The sequence below is a fragment of the Trachypithecus francoisi genome, unplaced genomic scaffold, assembly GCF_009764315.1.
Source record: "Trachypithecus francoisi isolate TF-2019V2 unplaced genomic scaffold, Tfra_2.0 Lachesis_group8, whole genome shotgun sequence".
NCBI lineage: Eukaryota > Metazoa > Chordata > Mammalia > Primates > Cercopithecidae > Trachypithecus > Trachypithecus francoisi.
The window spans coordinates 92,388,007-92,412,107 of NW_022681473.1; the positions used below are offsets into that span (position 1 = coordinate 92,388,007).

At 38.6% G+C, this 24,101-nt stretch overlaps 1 protein-coding gene across 12 annotated transcripts in view; it reads left to right on the plus strand.

Moving 5' to 3' along the window:
• Positions 1-20,315, plus strand: part of YAP1 (Yes1 associated transcriptional regulator) — a 128,388-nt gene extending 108,073 nt beyond the window's left edge. For 9 of the 12 annotated variants that reach the window (XM_033204377.1, XM_033204375.1, XM_033204379.1 and 6 more), the window contains 3 exons: positions 10,155-10,285; positions 14,372-14,484; positions 16,604-17,062. In XM_033204377.1, the coding sequence (XP_033060268.1) occupies positions 10,155-10,285; positions 14,372-14,484; positions 16,604-16,842 (483 nt within the window). In that variant the 3' untranslated portion in view covers positions 16,843-17,062. Of the gene's footprint in view, positions 1-10,154; positions 10,286-14,371; positions 14,485-16,603 lie in introns of all 12 variants that reach the window. The other 3 variants (XM_033204376.1, XM_033204372.1, XM_033204373.1) reach the window with 3 other exon arrangements.
• Positions 20,316-24,101: the final 3,786 nt, after the last annotated feature.

Sequence of the window (24,101 nt, forward strand, 5' to 3'; positions counted from 1 at the left end):
ATGTGCCCAACATGCAGGTTTATTACATATGTATACATGTGCCATGTTGGTGTGCTGCACCCATTAACTCGTCGTTTACATTAGGTATATCTCCTAATGCTATCCCCCCCCCTTCATTTCTCTTTTAAGGCTTTGGGTGAGATTAATTCCCAAGTGCCCTTATGAGAATTCTTGAGGCAGGGCACAGTGGCTCATGCCTGTAATCCCAGCACTTTGAGAGGCTGAGGCAGGCAAATCACCTGAGATCAGAAGTTCGAGACCAGCCTGGCCAATATGGTGAAACTCTGTCTCTACTAAAAATAGAAAAATTAGCTGGGCTTGGTGGCATGCACCTATAGTCCCAGCTACTCAGGAGGCTGAGGTGAGAGGATGGCCTGAGTCTGGGAAGTTCAGTGAGCTGAGATCGTGCCACTACACTCCATCCAGCCTGGGTGACAGAGTGAGAGTGCCTCAAAAAAAGAAAATTAGAGAATTCTTGAAACTACTCAGAAATAAGAACAATACTGCTGTATAAAGACATCTTAACTCAGTAGCCAGTGTAATTCCAATTTAGGTGGTCAAAAGTGTGATATGGGATTACTTTTGTATTTGGGCAAGTAATTGCTTCAGTCTGTATAGAAATTACAGTATCAATATTTTGCAACTATTGAATAATGTGTAATTGCCTTTCCTTATGGGTGGTAATGAATAGGCGCCAGGGTCAGTCACTGGTTTAATGAATGATAAAGCCCACAGTATTGCTGTTGAGGATATTGTACTACACCATTACCTCTCAGTAGTGAAGAGGTTCAGATGTTTACAGTTGTAGTTAATGAGAACAGAATAATACCATTGTTCTGACCTTTATGAAAACAATTGCCAACAACCATTGTTTTTCCTGAATTTAGTAAAAGTAAAATATTTGGCGTTTTCCCCTTCAAACTGTCTTTCATGTTAGCTTTTCAAAATCCTATTAACACTTTTTCTAACATTATCTTTCTCTTTGAAAGATATTATCTTTCTCTTCTAATATTAAATAAATCATGGATTTTTTTGAATGTTTTCCAATGGATATATTTTATATATATATATATATATATATATATATATTATATATATATATATATATATATATATATTTTTTTTTTTTTTTTTTTTTTTTTTGAGACGGAGTCTTGCTCTGTTGCCCAGGCTGGAGTGCTGTGGCCAGATCTCAGCTCACTGCAAGCTCCGCCTCCCGGGTTCATGCCATTCTCCTGCCTCAGCCTCCCAAGTAGCTGGGACTACAGGCGCCCGCCACCTCGCCCGGCTAGTTTTTTGTATTTTTTTAGTAGAGACGGGGTTTCACCATATTAGCCAGGATGGTCTCGATCTCCTGACCTCGTAATCCGCCCGTCTCGGCCTCCCAAAGTGCTGGGATTACAGGCTTGAGCCACCGCGCCCGGCCTTATATTTTATTTTTAATGGGTATGTTGAAAACTGTATAAGAGGGAAGATTTAGCCTCACACCCTGCACACTTTTAACTGGCTATTTCATTTATTTTTTCACTTGTCTTTTCATTTGCTTTTTCATTTGTTATTTCACTTGCCTCTTCCTTGTTATTTGAACAGTGCCGTAGTAACTTTGAGACCATGATTAAGTAATACAGATTACAAAAGGCCTAATTCCAGAAGTCTGTGAGAAAGAGTGTAGAATGCTAGGATAATGCTAAGGGAACACCAAACTGCCATCCTGTTTTGGATATGACTTTTCAGAGTTTAAGATTATCATATAGTTCTCATAACTGTCCCCAAATCCATGTGTATACTTTTTTTAATCAAAAAAGTTGTTCTGAAGTTAAAGCTTCTTTGGTAAATGGCATAAACGTTAAAAAAACATAAAGCATTGGCTCAGTGTTTTAATGACTTTAGAAATAATAAAATGTTCTATTATAGTTTAAAGCTGTGTTGGAAAATGAGGTATGGCAAGATCTCTATCTTAAATAGTTGGAAGAAATGGCTTTTTTTTCTATTTTTAGAATTGTTGACATAAACTGTATCACTAAGGCAAACTATTTACAAGGCATATGTTTTTAGAATTATTCTCCATTTCTAAATTTGGATTTTTAGTTCACTAAGTGAGTCTTCCTTAAACAAATTGATTACCACCTTCCCTGCAAAAAACCCTTATTCCCATGCCATATATCATCCAGAAACGGATACACTCTTGTGTAATGCAGTATTTGCTAAAGACAGAATAGCTTTAAGAAAGTAACATTGACTAGGTAGCTCCCCAAGTCATTAATTCTTATTTTATTTATTTATTTATTTTTTTGAAATGAAATCACCCAGGCTGGAGTGCAATGGCATGATCTCGGCTCACTGCAACCTCCACCTCGTGGGTTCAAGTGATTCCCCTGCCTCAGCCTCCCAAGTAGTTGGGATTACAGGCGCACACCACCACGCCCAGCTAATTTTTTTGTTTTTTTAGTAGAGACAGGGTTTCACCATGTTGGTTAGGCTGGTCTCGAACTCCTGACCTCAGGTGATCCACCCGCCTTGGCCTCCCAAAGTGTTGGGATTACAGGCATGAATCACTGCTCCTGGCCTATGTTAATATTTTTATATGCAATGAATATAATATGTTTCATTGGGTTCAATAAGGAAAATAAAATAGTGTTCATATTTAAGGAAATTGCTAGACATGGGGTAGGGAAATTGCATATATTTATGTAAGAAAATAGGCCATCCTTTTTCTCCCCTTCTTAACAACATGTCTTTGTAGTTCAGTCTTGCCAAAAAAAACAACCTCTACCTCCCACACAGTCACGCGTGCATGAGTGTGCACACACTCAGATAACGAAGGTTTCAGGAGACAGATCTTAGAAGTGAAATGGAAGTTTCGGAATGTATCCTACTCCATGTTTTACCTAGTCAGATTATGAAGGAGAATGACCATGAAGTTAGACAATTGAGAAAGAATTTTCTCCTATAAGGTGTTCTGCTTCTAGGGAGAAACAGTTAAATCATGTGTTTCCATCGTGAGTAAGTGTTATAATTCCTTGTATTCTTAGCAAAAGATTGTAAATGTCAAAGGGAAGTTACCTTAGGAAACTTAAGAATTTTAGATGTAAAATAGTGAAAATTTGTTTCAGGGTTATCTAGACATTTTGCTAGGTACTTTTAAAAAATAATATGGATAAGCATGAAGTCAAATTAATCTGAATTTTTAATCAAAAATATTTTATATAAATTCTCCATTTTATTGCATTTAAAAATAAGCCTGTATATATCTTACACCTGTGTAAAAGAATGCCAGTTATATTTCAATAGAGTAATTTTATCAAAACACATTTTCAGTGAATATCAACATTATTTCGTAATTGGGTAAATCTGGCATAGCTCTTTTGTAGACAATCCAGTTATATCCTGAGCCATAAGCCTTGGGACATAATTGGATTGTCTACAAAACTGATTTTAGTTCAAACATTTCATGTTGAAAGTTACCTCTATCTCTAAGAAGTTTTTGGATTATTTTATCCTGAACACAATGCCTAAAATTAGAATACTGGACTAAAAATACAAGTTAGTTAAACTTCTGTTTTGCCAAAGGTAACTAGGATAAATAGTTTGACAAACTTTCAAAACTTCGGAAATAAGTTACAGGAAATTCAGCCAAAACATAATCATGCTTCTGTTCTGTATTTCAAAGGTCAAATAGTTTTTTCTAACTGAAGCAAGTATTTTTAGCCATTTTCTTCTGTAATAATAGAAAAATGTGGTAGCTTTTCCCATTGAGCTTGTAAATCTTAGCTAATCTGGGACGCATTTGGAGTCAGAGCTATCTGTGCTATAAGTAAAACTAAGGGTCCCAGTTTGTTCTGGAGGAAACTTTGCAGGGTGGTTCATAAAAGAAAACAAGAGTTTGCCTGCTTTATTTAGTGGACTTTTATGGAACCAAGACCTAGCCATAAGCCATTGACTCTTCTTACATTTCCCTCCTCTCATGTAAGTAGCAATATAATTTCCCAGACGGCAAAAAAGATGCTAAGATCATGTATTTTTGGTAGTTAAGGTATTTTGGCCTTACATAAAATTGATGCCTTGATCCACATCATTTAGAAAAATAATGAGAAAGGCAGTAAAAGTAGTCAGTAGTCTGGAAACACTTAGAATATTTTTAGGGTTTTTAAAATTTTTTAGAGTATCCAAGAGAATCGAAAGCGTGTGTCTACACAAAGCCAAAATGTAGAAACAACCCAAATGTAGAAACCACCCAGATGAATAGATAAACAAATGTAATATATTCCCACAGTGGAATACTAGTTAGCAATAAAAGGAATGAGCTGTGTGGATATAACATGAATGAATCCCAAAGTTATCACACTAAGTGAAAAAGTACATGCTGTAAGATTTTATTTTAGAAAATTCTAGAAAATACCAACTAATCTATAATGACAAAAAGCAGATCATTAGTTTCTGAAGGTTGAAGTAGGGGAGGTGAGAAGTAGTGGGAGAAAATTTTAAGGATGATTTTTCTTTCTTTCTTTCTTTTTTTTGAGACTGAGTTTCGTTTTTATTGTCCAGGCTGGAGTGCAATGGCGCAGTCTCGGCTACCACAACCTCCGCCTCCCAGGTTCAAGTGATTCTCCTGCCTCAGCCTCCCGAGTAGCTTGAATTACAGGCGCCCACCACCACACCCAGCTAATTTTTTGTATTTTTAGTAGAGACAGGGTTTCTGCATGTTAGTCAGGCTGGTCTTGAACTCCCAACCTCAGGGGATCTGCCCACCTCAGTCTCCCAAAGTACTGGGATTACAGGTGTGAGTCACTGCACCTGGCTAAGGATGATTATCTTGATTGTAGTGGCAGCTTCACAGGTGTATACACATTTCAAAACTCATCAATTCATGAACTTTAAAATTTATTGTACATCAGTTATCTATCAATAAAACTTTTCAAAATTTACTTGGAATATCTAATCACCTGTAACTGAAAGTTTCAAAACTCAGCTAAGTATTTATACCTTTAGTATGCTAGCCATAATCTGCATATATGTTATTTGTATCATTGGCCTTGTTACATTATAGAGTCATCCCCTAGGGGATTGGTTCCAGGAATCCTCACGAATACCAGAATCCTCAGATGCTCAAGTCCCTTGTATAAAACGGATACTATTTGCATATAACCTACATACATCCTCCTGTATACCTTAAATCATTTCTAGATTACTTACAATAATACAATGGAAATGCTGTGTAAAAGCTGTTATACTGTTATAACTGTATTGTTATTCTGTATTGGGAATAATGGCAAGAAGAATAGTCTGTGTATGTTAAGTACAGACACAGCCTTCCATTTTTCTTCTCGAATATTTTGATCCATACTTGGTTAACTCCATGGATATAAAAGGGTGACTATATTTGTTTTCATGCCAAATTCTTCCCTCTTTGATTAATAATACACTCTCCTGCCACCAGTAAGTAAAGTGTCTTTTTTAAATTGATTGTTTCAAGTCTAATTTAGGTGAATCCTTAGGTTAGTTACTCTTAGTCATGGCTCAAATATAGGTTTAATGAGAAGAGTGTTTCCATAGCCCTTCAAAGGGTCAGATATCTCCTTAGGTAACATGGAATGAATTCCCTGCTTACTGACATCTCTAAGTTATCTTTCTTTATAAATCTGCATAGTTGGTTCTGCAGTGTGTGCTGACATAGAAATTCAGTTGTTAAATGAAGTAAAAAGTAAAAATTTCATGGATTTTAACAAACAGTGGCCAAATTCAAAGCATCAAAAACATGGAGAGTCTAGTCTACACAGGATACTAGTTTTAACCTAATAAAAAGTCAGAATTTTATTTAAAGGCTAAAATAAAAAGTTATAAAAAAATATGAAAATTATAGCCAATTCAGTTATTTTAGTTATGACTTACAGGTTAGTGTTATATATTTGTTGTGCTACAAACATGAGCATACCTTCTCTGATCAAAAGCAAATGAAAGTCTTTAGGATATTCTCAAATACTCCCATGTTTTGTCACAGAACCCTAGCCATCACCTCATCTGGAGCCTATAATTGTATTCATTTTAAAGTTTATTGTTAAATACATCCTCATATTTTAAGAGCAATATAGATTCTTCAAGGAATTATAAGTTGTTTTATGCTCCAAAGTAATCCATTCACTCTGCCCTTAGGGGGCACAGAAAAAATAATTACAATATTGTGTGATAGGTGCTGTGTTCAGGGTGTTAAAGACATGACATCTTTGTGTCTAATCCAATCTCAAGATTGAGATGGGATCACCACGGAGAGTTTCTTCAAGAAGATAGTGCCTTCACCAGGTCTTAAATAATATAGAAGAAAGGCATGGTATTGAGAGGATGTGTCCTCCCACAGACAGACTACAATGAGTGTAGTATCATTGTTTTTAGAGTCACTTCTCACTTTATAAGAAGAGCATGGGGAGGTGTCAAAAGTAGAAGATAGAAAAGAAATAAGAGGGACCCCCCATAAGACTGCAAGAAAAGTTAAAAAGATGGTGAGTGTAAATGAAGTTACTTTTGAGGGGAGCAGGAAGAGGTGGCAAGAGGGGCCAGAAAAATCAAAGATTATACCTGATGGCCTGTTTTTTTGTTGTTGTTGTTTTGGGGTTTTTTTGCTTGCTTTCTTGCTTGCTTGTTTTGAGACAGAGTCTCGCTCTGTCACCGAGGCTGGAGTGCAGTGGCGCGATCTCGGCTCACTGCAACCTCAGCCTCCTGAGTAGCTGGGACTACAGGCATATGCCACCACGCGCAGCTAATTTTTTTGTATTTTTAGTAGAGACGGGGTTTCACCACGTTGGTCAGGCTGGTCTCCAACTCCTGACCTCAAATGATGCGCCCGCCTCGGCCTCCCAAAATGCTGGGTTTACAGGCGTGAGCCACCGCACCTGGCCGATGGCCTCAGTGTTCTAATGTAGATGTAAAAGAAATAGACATGGACTTCACTGACTGGGCATGGTGGCTCACGCCTGTAATCCTAACACTTTGGGAGGCCAATCGCTTGAGCTCAGGTGTTCAAGACCAACGTGAGCAACATACAATGTGAGACCTTGTCTCTACAAAAAGTTTTGAAGAAGAAAAAAGAAAAGAAATGGACTTCCCTGAATAGGGGCTTGAGAGAGTATGCCATATTTGGAGTAGTGACCATGAGGATGTGAGAAAGAACTGACCAGGAACGAAACAAAACAAAAAAACCAATAAATGATACTAAGGGTCCATCCAAAACCAAAGACCATTAATTTGTAATGATAACATTCTGGATAGTTGTGTGGGTTTTGTTTTTTTTTTTTTCCTTTTCCCTTAGCATTTCTCAGCAATCTCAGTCTAAAAACGGAACAAACACACTTTGGCATTGCTTTGGGGTTGGGATTTGCTGGGCTGAGTTAAAATTATATGTACATCAGGAATCTAAAAGGTGCTTATGCTGTTTTGAATGATCAGTCCTGAATTCAAGCTTGTAGGGAAGGAGGAAAAAAAAATAAGATACCAAAAGAGAGCCAATAGACTAGAATAGTAAGGAGAGATGGGTCTGGAGTCTCTGAGGTTGGAGGGCGGGTAGAGTGGACATGAGTTTATGCAGGAACTGGTTAGAAAAAATGTGGTGAGAAAGTAGGATAAGTGCATGTAAGATTTTTGGGAGAGGAGTTTCTAAGCCAGTTCCAGGGTATGACTGACAGAATTAATGATTGAAATACAGTGATGAAGTGGTCAGTATCATTTCAGTGTAAAGGCGATCCCGGCATTTCAACAATGGGTTATTATATGGGTTTTATGTGTGGATGTCATAATTCCCATGTGATAAATGCAGTTGGAATGAAGTGAAACGCTGATCGTCGTCTCAGAACATGACTTAAGATTTTAGAATTGGTTTGGTTTCAAATAACAGGATCTTAGTGGCTGTGCAATGGGTGATTGAGTGGGGTGGAGATGAAGGTCACTGGAATCCAGAACATTCAGGAAGCTGTCAGGTTTAAGTGAATTGTCCATTTAATACTGAAGCATGTTGAGGCATAGAGAATACTTGGAGTGGCAAGAGACTTTGACCAGGCTCCAGAATTCTCCCGTATATAAGATGGAGTAACGAAGAGATCAGTACATTTGAGTGCAAGAAGCTGTTTGCCTTGCAGGGAAGATGGGCAAACAATTTTGGCATTTGGCCAAGACCCTAGGTCCCCTCTCAGGACATTGGGGATTGTTTTTTTAATGTATAGGATTGAAAAGAAAAGGACTTTTATTGATACTGTTAACAAAATATTAAATAGAAATTTGTGATATAATGTGCTTCTTTTTAATGTATAAATAACAAGATCTAAAGCTAGGTGCAGTGGCTTACTTACACTTGTAATCCCAGCACTTTGGGCAGCTGAGGCAGGTAGATCATCTGAGCCTGGGAGGTTGAGACCAGCTGGGCAACAAGGCAAAACCCTGTCTCTACAAAAATACAAAAAATTAGCTTGGTATGGTGGTGTGCCCCTCTGGCTGTAGCTACTCATGAGGCTGAGGCAGGAGGATTACTTGAGCCTGGAAGGTCAAGGCTGCAGTGAGCTATGATTGCACCACTGCATTCCAGATTGGGTGACAGAGTGAGACCCTGTCTCAAAAAGATTGGAAAAAAAAAATCTAGAAGCACATCTTATAACATAACCACTGTAACATTGAAATAGCACTGATCATAAATGGTATTTTAAAATATTTGCAGCAACTACGATGTGATACAAAAACATCTTTATGTTCTATTGGTGAAAAGTTAGGTACAGTGAATACTAATGGTACATACTACATTGGAGAAAATGTTAATAAAGTTAGCGAAAATTAATGTGTAATTTTTTTTTTTAACCCCATCCAATTTTACCCCACTTCAGAGACTGAATTCTGTTATGGTCCGCTGGTTAAGCAACTCTGGTTTAAAGGATGGTATATCCAGAAGGCATAAACCTAAAGAAAAATAAGTGGTATTTGCATGCAGGAGAATTGTAGCTGAGCAGTGGCAGTGTAGAGCTAGGAGAAGCTTTCCATACTTCAGGACCCCATGGCTGTTGTGGAGGTGAGGGCTGGAGATGGTGGGGCTGTGCCTCAGTGAGCAGACTTGACTCAGAAAGCTGTGTGGAAGGATGAGGGAGTTAGGCCAGTATCCTTTGTGATAAGAAACTGTATGTATTCCAAATCAAACCCAAAAAGTAGAGGGAAAGGAAGCTGATAGTAAGATGTTGTTTACGATAGGTGATTCTTAGGAGGGTAAGAAACAGTGAACAGATAGAGAAAAAAGACAAGAGTAGTAATGAGGGTGCTACAGTGAGATGGGTCACAGTGAGATGAACCGTTTTTGAGGTCCTAGGCAAATACAGGCTGAAACCTGGGATGTTTGGAAACCCATGAAAGCAGGCCTTCTGGAACCATCAGAGTAGCAGCCCACAGCCTTTGCTCAGGCTTCCAGGGAGAATCCTGCTGAGAAATTGTTGGATGTCCCTGAAGACATTTTACCCCATTTTAAATATTATGTTTGTGGTAGAGAAGCCTTGGGCTTGTGTTTTTACTTCTGATGTCTTTTTTTCATTTTCCTCCTCTCTCCCTGCTAGAGAATAGAACATATTCTATCCAGCTCAGGATAGAAAAACCTGAAGTCAGAATGAGACATTTAATAGCAAAGTGTGAAATAGTGTTGGGGATTGGGGAAGGATTGATATCTTATAGTAAAATCATCAGATGCTATTCTTCCTACTTTTTTTTTTTTTCTCCTGTGGGTTCCAAACACAAAACCATATGAGAGTTGGTGAGTAAAAACAAACTTTAAGAATTACATTTTAAAGGCCAGACTTGCCATTCTATAATAACCCAAAGGAGGATTTGGGAGTGTCTTGCCACAGTAAGGAAAATAACAAAATGAAAACAAAGTAGCAAAATGTATATAGGGGAGTGGGGGGATTAATATAACTAGACAGACTTAAAATATATGTAACTTAATTTTTAGTCATTTGAAATGGATAGAAGAATTAGGTCATTTTGATTGGGGAATGTATTAACTTTAAACTAGATGCTTTTAATCTGTTTTTAATCTGTCTGCACGGTTACTCTGATGAACGTTTTATTTCTTTAAACCTAACATTAAATATGTTAATCAGTAGATTGATTCTCTTTGACTTTGCTTTATTTTTAATTAGGAATTAGCACTGCGTAGCCAGTTACCAACACTGGAGCAGGATGGTGGGACTCAAAATCCAGTGTCTTCTCCCGGGATGTCTCAGGAATTGAGAACAATGACGACCAACAGTTCAGATCCTTTCCTTAACAGGTTAGTGAAAGTTGCTACTGATGAATGTCTGAAAAGGATCATTGCTTTAAAATCATTCTGCTTAGTGCTTGTAATAGTTATTTGGAACATCTGTGTGGGCCAAAAGTCATAGCTGTAAATGAATCTCTCTGTAAATGGCAAGTACATGCAGAGGTGAGGATTAAAAGTTGTCTCCTGTGAGAGGAAGTGAGCTGTTCAGACTTGTACAAGGGATACTTACTCAAAGTCACAACGTGTTTGCTTCTGCCTATACTGTTGACTAACAGTTACTTAAAATTACAGAATCATGAAGGAACATGTGAATGCCTTTCTGTGAAAGCAAATGAATTGCATGTTAAACCTATTTAGGATTGCATTGTAAGGATCACTGGAAGGAATTTTCCACATAGCTATTCAACCTAAAATGTCTTACCCAGCAGCACTGTAAGGCCTCATGTTCTTACAGGCTATAGTCCAAGGAGATAAAGTGTAAGGTTGTGCCTCTTTCAAAAATGCATTAAGATTAACGGCAGTATTTGAAAATAACATAGCTTAGGAATGCTTCTTAGTGAGTTACCACAAATCCTGGGTTTCAGACAGATTGCAATATTATATAAACTGCCATTTTGAAGTCTGTAAGCTGAAACAGTTCATATTCTTTGCCTAGGAAGTCATTTAAGATTAAGATTTAACTAAAATTAATTCTTCTAGGTTGTAAAATATCTGTGGAGTTTCAAACTTTTTAAAATATGGGAATACTTTGCACTTTGGATTCCTTTTCTAATCGATTTAAATAACACACTTTCTTAAACACCTAAAGGTATTTTGCACTAGGAAAACTATTACATCACCTTTTCAGTTCTCACCAATTAAATTGGAAACTTAGTAATTCCAAGAGAAAATATCTTACCCTGCTAAAAACATTTAGTGCAATAGAATTCACCATTTACTCAGTTTTTAAGGTTAGTGCTGGTGGCCTAATTGGAAGGTTTGATTTTGAAGGCCACCTAAAATGTATTTTAAGTTTGTATTTACTCTTCTGACAGTTCTGTCTAAAAGTAAGTGTATTTATATAAGATTATAGTTCTAGACTTAAACTGAGGCTAATTAAGAGAGGCATAGCCTCAAAACTTTTTTTCCAACAAGGAAAATTTCATCTCCATGTAAAATTTCATCTCCTGTCTTATTGAAGGACCTATATTAATCCCAGGGATAAAAATTAGACCATTTTAAAAATGGATAGGCTGCATATCCTTCTGAAAGTCACTTATGAAGTTTTTTTTCTTAAAACTTTTGATGAGAGCTGGGCTACAATTTGAGATTCTATTTTCTGGGAAGATCAGAGTGGCAGATAATCAGCGTTACTAATCTAAGGGCAGAATTATATATGCATTATCTGCAGTACCCCCAGTTTCTAATAATAACATACATCTGACTTTGACTTTTTTTTGTTCTTTAAAAAAAAAAAAAAAAAAAAACTCTTGGCTATGGTGCCTGTAATCCCAGCACTTTGGGAGGCCGAGGCGGGTGGACCACCCCCTGGGGTAAGGAGTTCAAGACCAGCCTGACCAACATGGTGAAACCCCGTCTTTACTAAAAATACAAAATTAGCTGGGCGTGGTCACGCATGCCTATCATCCCAGCTACTCGAGAGGCTGAGGCAGGAGAATCACTTGAACCCAGGAGGCGGAGCTTGCGGTGAGCCAAGATCATGCCATTGCACTCCAGCCTGGGCAACAAGAGTGAAACTTCGTCTCAAAAACAAAAAGACAAACAAAAAAAAACCTCTTGATGGTTTTTCTCTTGTTTACTATTTGATTTATATATATTCCTTAAGCTCTAAATACTTTTTCCCCCAACTTGCCATAGCATTGACTCTTAGTAGTAATGCAAACTTCCCTTATCTCCCTTTTACTTTTGAGATCCCTCAAAGCTCACTCAGATGTCCCCCTCCATGAAACCTTTACCCTTTACTTTCAAGCTCCCTGTTTGTTCTGAAAGTACTGTGCTTACATAGTTCATATAGCCCCTGTATATGATTCAGTAGTATATTTGTTCATTTCCCTCCTTGAAGTTGTAAGTCTCTCACAAAACATTGTTTGTAGGTGGTGATGGTTGTTAACCTCGTTATCCTCAAAGCCTAGTCTAATGCCTGTCATGTAGTAGCAGATGCTCAGTGAATGTTTATTGAATGAGTGGAGTCTGTAGGAGGTGAGGTTCTGCAGGGAGCAGTTCTTCGCCAGGAAAATGGCCCTGTAAACTCTGTCCTCAGGAATGCCCATGTGCTTCCCCTGTGGTTTGGAATGAACTCTGCACAACTCTGTAAGTTCAGCTATTCAGTAATAGACTAAAATGTCTGATATGTGTCCCATGCTTAGCAGCCGAATAGACTGATGACTAGGACCAGGCTCTTGTCCCAGATCAGGGCAGGCAAAATACAAACAAACCACATCCTGAGGCCTTCTCATCCGTGGCTGCATTGTATATCAATGGTCTCAGAGGCAAATACGTGTTTTCTTGGATCTGTGTGAAGCTTTTGAGCATTGGCAAAATCTGGCAGAAGCAATAGAGTAAACCAGTGATTGCAGTATATAGAATGAGGGGAGAGAGAGAACAAGGCAAATGCGTTGCATCGTTTAGGGAAGGCAGTTGGGGTACTGACTGAGCTTGTAGCCTTGAGCAATTGTTAAACTTGTTTTTATTTTTTAACTTTTATGTAAGTTAAATAACTGCTTATTTTTTTTTTTTTTTTTTTTTTTTTTTTTTTTTTTTGAGACGGAGTCTCGCTCTGTCGCCCAGGCTGGAGTGCAGTGGCCGGATCTCAGCTCACTGCAAGCTCCGCCTCCCGGGTTTACGCCATTCTCTCGCCTCAGCCTCCCGAGTAGCTGGGACTACAGGCGCCCGCCATCTCGCCCGGCTAATTTTTTTTGTATATTTTAGTAGAGACGGGGTTTCACCGTGTTAGCCAGGATGGTCTCGATCTCCTGACCTCGTGATCCGCCCGTCTCGGCCTCCCAAAGTGCTGGGATTACAGGCTTGAGCCACCGCGCCCGGCCAATAACTGCTTATTAAATGTACAAGCTGTAGAGAAAGTTAAAGTTCACACTCACGTACACAGACCATTGAAGAATAACAGCTGCCTTGATATTATGCTTTTCTCCAAGATTTTCTAGAGTTAGTAGAACTGAGAATTTTCCAGAGTTAGTAGAACTCAGTGAATGCCTGCTGATGTCTAGATGCTACTAGCTTAGGAGAGTGTTCTATTTATCAGAGTAATGGATATTTACCATACTCGAATGTAAATCTGGGAAACCTTAACTTAGTCTAAAGTGAAAATCTGTGTCGGGTCATTTTATTTTCAAGGGATGTGCCTTGCAGTTTTTTGTTTTGCTCTTTCCTTTAACTGGAGCTATATGATCTCCTGTTTCCTTTCGTACTGAAGTGTTTGAGGCTTTTTCCTCCCCTGCCCAAACACAGAAGCAAGGAGACCAAGCCATGAGTATTCTTATCTTATCAGCAGTGACTCATCTATTTTGGCTCAGTCCTAAAAGGAATTCTGGTGGTTTATTTGGGGTTGATTTTTCCTTGGCTTATGTTCTCTGCACAAGAGCTAGGAATTTAACTTGAATCTAGTGCAGACCTGTCTCTTCGCCCACCTGGAGTTTGTGTTTTGACCTCTCTGTCTGTGCCACCACCACCTGGAGAATTGAGACCTTGGGACAAGTAAGTTGTGTGGGTTCCTCCCCACCTCCAGATTCAAATGGTATTACAGAGAGGAGAATACTCATGCAGAGAATTGTCTGCCAGCCAGGAAAACTAACTGGGGGTATCTTTTTTTGTCCCTTATTGTCACCAAGCACAGAACCTTAGGAGAAATCTTGGCTCCTTAGGGCTGCCAGCTTCAATTAGGATTAACTTGTCTATTTCACTTCATAGCACAAGCCCTGTCTACGGCCCTGAGGGAGGGGCTTGTTTCAGACATTGCAGAGCAGGAATTTTCACTAATCCTCTTTGAGAATTATGTTGGTACTCAGCAGGTGTTTATTTTTACCTTGAATTGATTTTTAAAATTTTTTGTGTTGGTCTTTAACTGTCATGTTTTTGTAGTGGCACCTATCACTCTCGAGATGAGAGTACAGACAGTGGACTAAGCATGAGCAGCTACAGTGTCCCTCGCACCCCAGATGACTTCCTGAACAGCGTTGATGAGATGGATACAGGTTGGTATTCTTTATTCCTCTTAGTAACCTGACTTACAGTCGGATATGTTATCAGCAGGTCTAATAAGGTATTGTAAGCAAGATTATTCAGAAGAAAACCAATTAGAATCCTGTAAATTCGAATTAAATTGAGCCTGCTTTGTCTCTGTATGGTGATTTGTAACTGGTATTTTCCTAGTTTAAAAAAATATATATCATGAATTGGCTGGGTGCAGTGACTCATGCTTGTAACCCCAACATTTTGGGAGGCCAAAGTAGGCGTATTGCTTGAGCCCAGGAGTTCAAGACCAGTCTGGGCAACATGGTGAAACCCCATCTCTACAAAAAAATTACAAAAATAAGCCCGGTGTTGTAGTATGTGCCTGTAGTCCCAGCTACTCAGGAGGCTGAGGTGGGAGGATGGATTGAGCCCCGGTGATCACACCACTGCACTCCAGTTTGGGTGACAGAATGAGACCCCTTCTCAAAAAAAAAAAAAAAAAAAAATCATAAATTGGATATATTAGCTCTATTTGAATAAAACTCTGGCAACATGACTTAATGTTAGTTAGCATGTTGATCTTAATTGGCAAGACAAACTGAAGAGCCTGTTAGAACGTCTCTCTCCTTATTACAGATTTGTGTCCTTAATTTTGAGAAATGTCTACATGTAATTCAGTGTTTGTCTTCATCTTTTCTCTAAGAGTTTTTGGTCCACCTTAGGTGTTAACGGGGCTCAGGAAACCAGATGGGAACGACTAGGAGGTGGGGCCCACTTACTTTATTAGAATAGTTGCAGAAGGCCAGGTGCGGTGACTTACACCTGTAATCCCAGCACTTTGGGAGGCCAAGGTGGCCAGATCACCTGAGGTCAGGAGTTCAAGACCAGTCTGTCCAACATGGTGAAACCCTGTCTCTACTAAAAATACATAAATTAGCCATGTGTGGTGGTGTGCGCCTGTAATCCCAGCTACTCAGGAGACTGAGGCAGGAGAATCATTTGAACCCAGGAGGCGGAGATTGCAGTGAGCCAAGATCACACCACTATACTCCAGCCTGGGTGATGGAGCAAGACTTTGTCTCAAAAAAAAAAGGACTAATTACAGGGGTCTTGCAGGAGCTAAGAAATACCTGCCTCACAGGGATTATTAAGGAAGCATTTCTCCTGTGGCTTACCTGGCAACGATTGCCTTAAACTTGACAACTGCCAGACTGCATGAATTGGCAGGGAAATGAAGCTGCTCTTTAGCTACCAACTCTTTCGCTGACTACTTCTCTTCTGAAAGTGTTTAGCAAGGCTTTTGTGCCTGTACTCATCCAGCTCCTGGCTTTGATGCTTTCTAGAATCTGCACTACCCCCTCCTCTCTGCTTACCTAGATTTTAAATCATCCTTAGGAGCCACTTCAAACCCATTTCACACACAACACCTTTACTTACTCCTCTAATCTGTATTTCTCTCTCCTCTAGACCCCTATAGCACTTAGTGGTTTACATTAGTTTTTCTGAAAGTATGTTCTATTGAAGCTCTGAGGAATGTTAATGTTGTCATATGCAAAAAAGGCTTTGTGGCCGAGTAAGTTTGGGAAACCTAGAAGCAAGGCTAAGAAGATGTATTTCTTCAAAGCCCTCTGGGAAGCTTGTTTTGCTGTTATGAAGGTGCATTTCCTAAGGGTGGAATAAAGTATTCATGCAGTCCTTTTATTTTAATGTTTCCCAAAGTGTTTTTAAGACCCAGGAAGTTCTATACCACTCGTTTTTATGTTTAGTCTTGTTATGGTGGTGCTTATGTGGAAGACAGGGTAGTGATGCTGTTGTGTTGTGTTCTTGTTCTTTCTCTCCCTGCTGCATATAATTTTTCAAGGACTTTTTTATTTTTTTAATGACTCCCTTTAGTGCTCAGCACATAATAGCAATCGAGCTGTTATTGGATATCTGAACAAATGCTGAAGCAAAAGTAAACTCGGCATTGTTATTTTGTTATCTGTGAGTTGTTTGATCTGATACAAATTCTAGGTATCAGTTTAGGTCAGTCAGGAGCGCTTTTCTTTCCCTGTGCATTTCTGTATGCTCATATGATACAGCCCTGATGTTAGCTTTTCAAAAAGGCCTTCGTTATCTCTCTGTGTGTGTTTCCACTAGGTGATACTATCAACCAAAGCACCCTGCCCTCACAGCAGAGCCGTTTCCCAGACTACCTTGAAGCCATTCCTGGGACAAATGTGGACCTTGGAACACTGGAAGGAGATGGAATGAACATAGAAGGAGAGGAGTTGATGCCAAGTCTGCAGGAAGCTTTGAGTTCTGACATCCTTAATGACATGGAGTCTGTTTTGGCTGCCACCAAGCTAGATAAAGAAAGCTTTCTTACATGGTTATAGAGCCCTCAGGCAGACTGAATTCTAAATCTGTGAAGGATCTAACGAGACATATGCACCTGAAATTTCCATAAGCCAGTTGCAGTTTTCTGGCTAATACAGAAAAAGATGAACAAACGTCCAGCAAGATACTTTAATCCTCTATTTTGCTCTTCCTTGTCCATTGCTGCTGTTAATATATTGCTGACCTCTTTCACAGTTGGCTCTAAAGAATCAAAAAAAAGAAAAAAACTTTTTGTTTCTTTTGCTATTATAACTACTGTTCATTTTGGGGGCTGGGGGAAGTGAGCCTGTTTGGATGATGGATGCCATTCCTTTTGCCCAGTTAAATGTTCACCAGTCATTTTAACTAAATACTCAGACTTAGAAGTCAGATGCTTTATGTCACAGCATTTAGTTTGCTCACCAGTTGTTTCTTCAGCTGCCTTTGGCCAGTGGAAAAACATGATTTACTGGTCTGACAAGCCAAAAATGTTCTATCTGATATTAAATACTTAATGCTGATTTGAAGAGATAGCTGAAACCAAGGCTGAAGACTGTTTTACTTTCAGTATTTTCCTTTCCTCCTAGTGCTATCATTAGTCACATAGTGACCTTGATTTTATTTTAGGAGCTTATAAGGCATGAGACAATTTCCATAGAAATATATTAATTATTGCCACATACTCTAGTATAGATTTTGATGGATAATTTTGTGGGTGTGCATTTTGTTTTGTTGGGGGTTTTTTTTGGCGGGGCGGTGGGGGGTGTTGATTGGTTGGTTTTGTCGGAACCTAGGCAAATGACCATATTAGTGAATCTGTTCATAGTTGTAGCTGGGGACGGTTATTATAGTTGTTTTGGTAAAATCTTCATTTCCTGGTTTTTTTACCACCTTATTTAAATCTTGATTATCTGCTCTCTTTTATATACATAGACACACCCAAACGTAACATTTATAATAGTGTGGTAGTGGAATGTATCCTTTTTTTAGGTTTCCCTACTTTCCAGTTAATTTTTAAAATGGTAGCGCTTTGTATGCATTTAGAATACGTAACTAGTAGTTTATATTTCACTGGTAGTTTAAATCTGGTTGGGGCAGTCTGCAGATGTTTGAAGTAGTTTAGTGTTCTAGAAAGAGTTATTACTATGGATAGTTGTAGGGGAGTGCTCCACGCCCTCTGGGCATACGATAGATATTATCTGATGAATTGGAAAGGAGCAAACCAGAAATGGCTTTATTTTATCCCTTGGACTCCCTTGGACTAATTGACTCCCTTGGACTAATTTTTAAGTCTCGGTTGGAAATCACTGAGTAGGTTCATAATGTGCATGACAAATAAGCTTTATAGTGGTTTACCTTCATTTAGCTTTGGAAGTTTACCTTTACCTTAGTTTTGGAAGTAAATTCTAGTTTGTAGTTCTCATTTGTAATGAACACATTAACGACTAGATTAAAATATTGCCTTCAAGATTGTTCTTACTTATAAGACTTGCTCCTACTTCTATGCTGAAAATTGACCCTGGATAGAATTATAAGGTCATGAGTTAGCTGGAAAAGTGATCAGATTAATAAATGTATATTGGTAGTTGAATTTAGCAAAGAAATAGAGATAATCATGATTATACCTTTATTTTTACAGGAAGAGATGATGTAACTAGAGTATGTGTCTACAGGAGTAATAATGGTTTCCAAAGAGTATTTTTTAAAGGAACAAAATGAGCATGAATTAACTCTTCAGTATAAGCTATGAAGTAATAGTTGGTTGTGAATTAAAGTGGCACCAGCTAGCACCTCTATGTTTTAAGGGTCTTTCAATGTTTCTAGAATAAGCCCTTATTTTCAAGGGTTTATAACAGGCATAAAATCTCTTCTCCTGGCAAAAGCTGCTATGAAAAGCCTCAGCTTGGGAAGATAGATTTTTCCCCCCAATTACAAAATCTAAGTATTTTGGCCCTTCAGTTTGGAGGAGTGTAAAAGTTGGAAGTAAGAAGTTTTATTTTAAGTACTTTCAGTGCTCAAAAAAAAAATGCAATCACTGTGTTGTATATAATAGTTCATAGGTTGATCACTGAATAATTGACTCTAAGGCTTTTATTAAGAAAACAGCAGAAAGATTAAATCTTGCATTAAGTCTGGGGGGAAATGGCGACTGCAGATGGAGTTTTAGAGTAGTAATGAAATTCTACCTAGAATGCAAAATTGGGTATATGAATTATATAGCATGTTGTTGGGATTTTTTTTAATGTGCAGAAGATCAAAGCTACTTGGAAGGAGTGCCTATAATTTGCCAGTAGCCACAAATTAAGATTATATCTTATATATCAGCAGAGTAGCTTTAGCTTAGGGGGAGGGTGGGAAACTTTGGGGGGTTGTGAAGATTTAGGGGGACCTTGATAGAGAACTTGATAAACTTCTTTCTCTTTAATAAAGACTTGTCTTACACCTTACTGCCATTAAAGGCAGCTGTTCCTAGAATTTCAATCACTTAAGTACACCCACAACACAATAATATGGAGGTCTTCATTTCCCCTCGACTTTAATTTGCCCAGTTATACCTCAGTGTTGTAGCAGTACTGTGATACCTGGCACAGTGCTTTGATCTTATGATGCCCTCTGTACTGACCTGAAGGAGACCTAAGAGTCCTTTCCCTTTTTGAGTTTGAATCATAGTCTTGATGTGGTCTCTTGTTTTATGTTCTTGTTCCTAATGTAAAAGTGCTTAACTGCTTCTTGGTTGTATTGGGTAGCATTGGGATAAGATTTTAACTGGGTATTCTTGAATTGCTTTTACAATAAACCAATTTTATAATCTTTAAATTTATCAGCTTTTTACATTTGTGTTCTTTTCAGTCAGGGCTTCTTAGATCTACTTATGGTTGATGGAGCACATTGATTTGGAGTTTCAGATCTTCCAAAGCACTATTTGTTGTAATAACTATTTTCTAAATATAGTGCCTTTAAAGGAAAAATGAACACAGGGAAGTGACTTTGCTACAAATAATGTTCCTGTTTTAAGTATTCATATTAAATACATGCCTTCTATATGGAACATGGCAGAAAGACTGAAAAATAATTGTGTAATTCAGAATTCATATCAATCAGTGTTGAAACTCAAACATTGCAAAAGTGGGTGGCAATATTCAGTGCTTAACAATTTTATAGCGTTGGTACATCTGAGAAATGAGTATTCAGGTGGATTTTATCCTTGCAAGCATGTTTTTATAAGAATTGTGGGTGTGCCTATCATAACAATTGTTTTCTGTATCTTGAAAAAGTATTCTCCACATTTTAAATGTTTTATATTAGAGAATTCTTTAATGCACACTTGTCAAATATATATATATAGTACCAATGTTACCTGTTTATTTTTTGTTTTAGATGTAAGAGCATGCTCATATGTTAGGTACTTACATAAATTGTTACATTATTTTTTCTTATGTAATACCTTTTTATTTGTTTATGTGGTTCAAATATATTCTTTCCTTAAACTCTTCTTTGTTGTTTTTAACAATTGATATTTAAAACTTTTTTTTTTTTTTTTTTTTTTTGGCTTCTTAATGGTCTTCGAATAGAACAAGAACTGGAAATAAAAGGTGATTGGGGAAGACAGGTAAAACTTAAGGTTCGTTTTGCTTTAAGTTAAGCTTGGCATTTGGAGCTTTTGAAGTATGGATATATACAATTTTTTTAACTTTGTGTTCTTCACATACACCATCCTCATCAATGGTAGTGTCTAAGCAGAATTGTGTCTGCTTCATTCTTAAATGACTTCACTACATGTGACAGCACAGAGGAAACTGAAAACATAAGAAGACAGCACTGTCTTTCAGAATGGCCTTTGGTTTTACTTATTTAATATATTCTCTCAGGCCAGGCAGGCAGATCACCTGAGGTTGGGAGTTCAAGACTGTCCTGACCAACATGGAGAAACCCCATCTCTACTAAAAATACGAAATTAGCCAGGCGTGATGCCACATGTCTATAAACCCAGCTACTCAGGAGGCTGAGTATATATATATATATATATATATATTCTGTTCTATTTTGGAGGTCATGAGAGAATATATATATTAGTAAAAAGCATTACTTATTGGCTTATAAATAAAAACATTTACAAATTGAAGTGGTAGGTCTTGACCTTTCAGTAAGAAGTAGATTTGAATATCTTTAAAGATGGCTGGGCATGGTTGCTCACACCTGTAGTTTCAGAATTGTGGGAGGCTGAGGCGGGCGGATCACTTGAGGTCAGGAGTTCGACACCAGCCTGGTCAACATGGGGAAACCCCATCTGTACTAAAAATACAAAAATTAGCTGGGCATGGTGATGCACGCTTGCAATCCCAGCTACTTGAGAGGCTGAGGCGGGAGGATCACTTGAACCTGTGAGGCAGGGGCTGCAGTAAGCCAAGATCACGCCACTGCACTCCAGCCTGGGTGACACAGCGAGACTCCATCTCAAAAAAACAAAAAAAAAAGATACCTGTGTTTGTGTGTATAATAGCTTCAGTTATTGACACATCTATTTTGGTGAGGCAAATCTGAAAATGCTTCATATTTTACAATATATAATTTCTTTATGTTAGAACACTAATTTCGTGTAGCTTGAAATTATTTCCTTGTTGTAGTTCAGATACAGTGGTGGTACATCTTGGCTCGAAACCATACCTTGTGTCTGTAGGCATTGTGCTTGTTGCTCTGACTTTTTGTCGGATGGTGTGAAGCCCAGTAATGTGAATCTGCCTTCATTTTGGATCTCTGAACCAGAATTGTCTTGAGTTAACTCTGAGTCTAACAGAATACTCAGAAGAATGTATTTAGATTTGGAAATAGCCTCTAACAAGAACGAGGAGGAACATTCCAGATACTTGAGAAGTATAATAGTCATACTTAAAACCTGATTTACATAATGTTTTTCTTAGACCCCAAGTTAAAGTTCAGCAGCTCAGTAAGTAAGTGAATTGCTCAGCTGCAATAAGCAAGAAAATAGTCTTCCAGAGGGAGGGAGAAAAAGAGCAATAACTAGTAATAAAAGGAAACCTAGGTGACTACTGCAGAAGTGATCGGTAGACTGGTGGGTTTTGTTTAATTCCCCAACCCAGATTCCCATTTCTGGACAGCTGAGGTTACAAAAGAAAGGCAGCCCCAAGGAGCCGATGATGTTTTCTTACCTTCTCTAATGGCAGCCAGACTCTCTCTGCTTCTGCAATCATCAGTTTTACTGACTGAAAACCTGGCTTTATTGCGGGTAAATTCCTGGCTCCAGGTTTCCACATGTGCTAATGCTGTTGGAATCAACAGTAGCTCTGGCAGGATGTCTGCCATGTCATCCCTATTCCACTTTAAACTGTTGGCACTTAATCTTTTTTAGCCATGAGAACCTTGTGATAAACAATCTTTTCTGATTTAAAGCTTAACTACTAAATTAAAATTCAGATGAGAAGTCTGTGACATTTAATACTATAGTTTTTCCAAGTCACACATGGAATATGTTTTGCTACATTGAATATAAAAAGCTCTGACATAGGTAAAATGGGTAATTTATTAACCATAAACATAGCCTTAATACTGCCACAAATGAAAACATTTGCACAAGACATTAGCAAAACAAAATGATATTGAAAAGGTATTCTGAATTAAAATCTGCCATCTTTTAACAAAAAACAAAACCCCCAAAGTGACCTGACTTACAAGCTGCTATGATCCTGTTAGAAACAAAAAACCTAGTATCTTTGCCACTGAAAGCAATTATTTGGAGACCTCTTAGCAAAGAATCTACTTCTATAAAATTTTTGAACACCTAGTCTAACTTAGAAGCAAACTGTTTAACTTTTTGTTGTTGTTGTTGTTTTTTGAGACGGAGTCTCGCTCTGTTGCCCAGGCTGGAGTGCAGTGGCCGGATCTCAGCTCACTGCAAGCTCCGCCTCCCGGGTTCACGCCATTCTCCTGCCTCAGCCTCCCGAGTAGCTGGGACTACAGGCGCCCGCCACCTCGCCCGGCTAGTTTTTTGTATTTTTAGTAGAGACGGGGTTTCACCATGTTAGCCAGGATGGTCTCGATCTTCTGACCTCGTGATCCGCCCGTCTCGGCCTCCCAAAGTGCTGGGATTACAGGCTTGAGCCACCGCGCCCGGCCTGTTTAACTGTTAAAATAAAAAAAAGAAACAAGAACTAGAGGTACTGTAACTTTGTGCAATTGGTATTGGTTTGCACTCAAGTTGGTGGATAAGGCTTGATTTTTTTGTAAAAGGAACTTTAAAAAAAACCTTAGGGTTGTGACATACTTTTCCCCATGTTTCCTTAGGTCTTGTCCCAGGTATATTTTTTTTGTGAAATTGTAGTTTCCATGACCTTCATAGAATCTATATAAAATATGAGTTAAACTTCACCTTTTGGGTGTAATTTTATTTGGGATATTATTAGAAACCACATCTCAGTTCCCTTTTATTTTTATTTTGTTTTATTTCATTTTTTATTTATTTATTTATTTTTTTTTTTGAGATGGGGTCTCACTCTGTCACCCAGGCTGGAGTGCAGTGGTGCAATCTCAGCTCACAGCAACCTCCACCTTCTGGGCTCAAGCAGTTCCCATGCCTCAGCCTCCCAAGTAGCTTGTGCCACCCACCCAGCTAAAATTTGTGTTTTTTGTAGAGACACGGGGTTTCACCATGTTATCCAGGCTGGTGTGGAACTCCTGAGCTCAAGTAATCCGCCCACTTCGGCCTTCCAATCCCCTGCTGGGATTACAGGCCTGGGCCACCATGCCCGGTCCCGCATCTCAGTTCCTTTTAAAGCATTTGTTCTGTTTCAAATCAGGTTTTTGTGTTACAGTGGATTTACACAATTAAAATGATGGCATTATGTGGCAAGTTAAAGAGAAACTAATTTTCTCAAGGATCTAGATTAAATGGTAGAATCTGAGGGAAAATCTCCTGTGTTTCAATGCTATCTCCACGAGCTACTGAAGCCAGCTACTCGAAACTCAGCTTCAGTAGTGATGCAGCCATTGGGAAACCTAGCTAAAGACACTTTCTCCTCCTTCAGGGAACCTCCCAGAAACTTGTATTTGGCACTTTTTTCTACTGAATAAGAGATAAGGCCGGGCGTGGTGGCTGACACCTGTAATCCCAGCACTTTGGGAGGCCAAGGCAGGGAGATTACATGAGGTCAGGAGTTCAAGACCAGCCTGGCCAACGTGGTGAAACCCCATATCTACTAAAAATACAAAAATTAGCTGGCCGCAGTGGCGGGCATCTGTAATCCCAGCAACTGAGGCAGGGAGA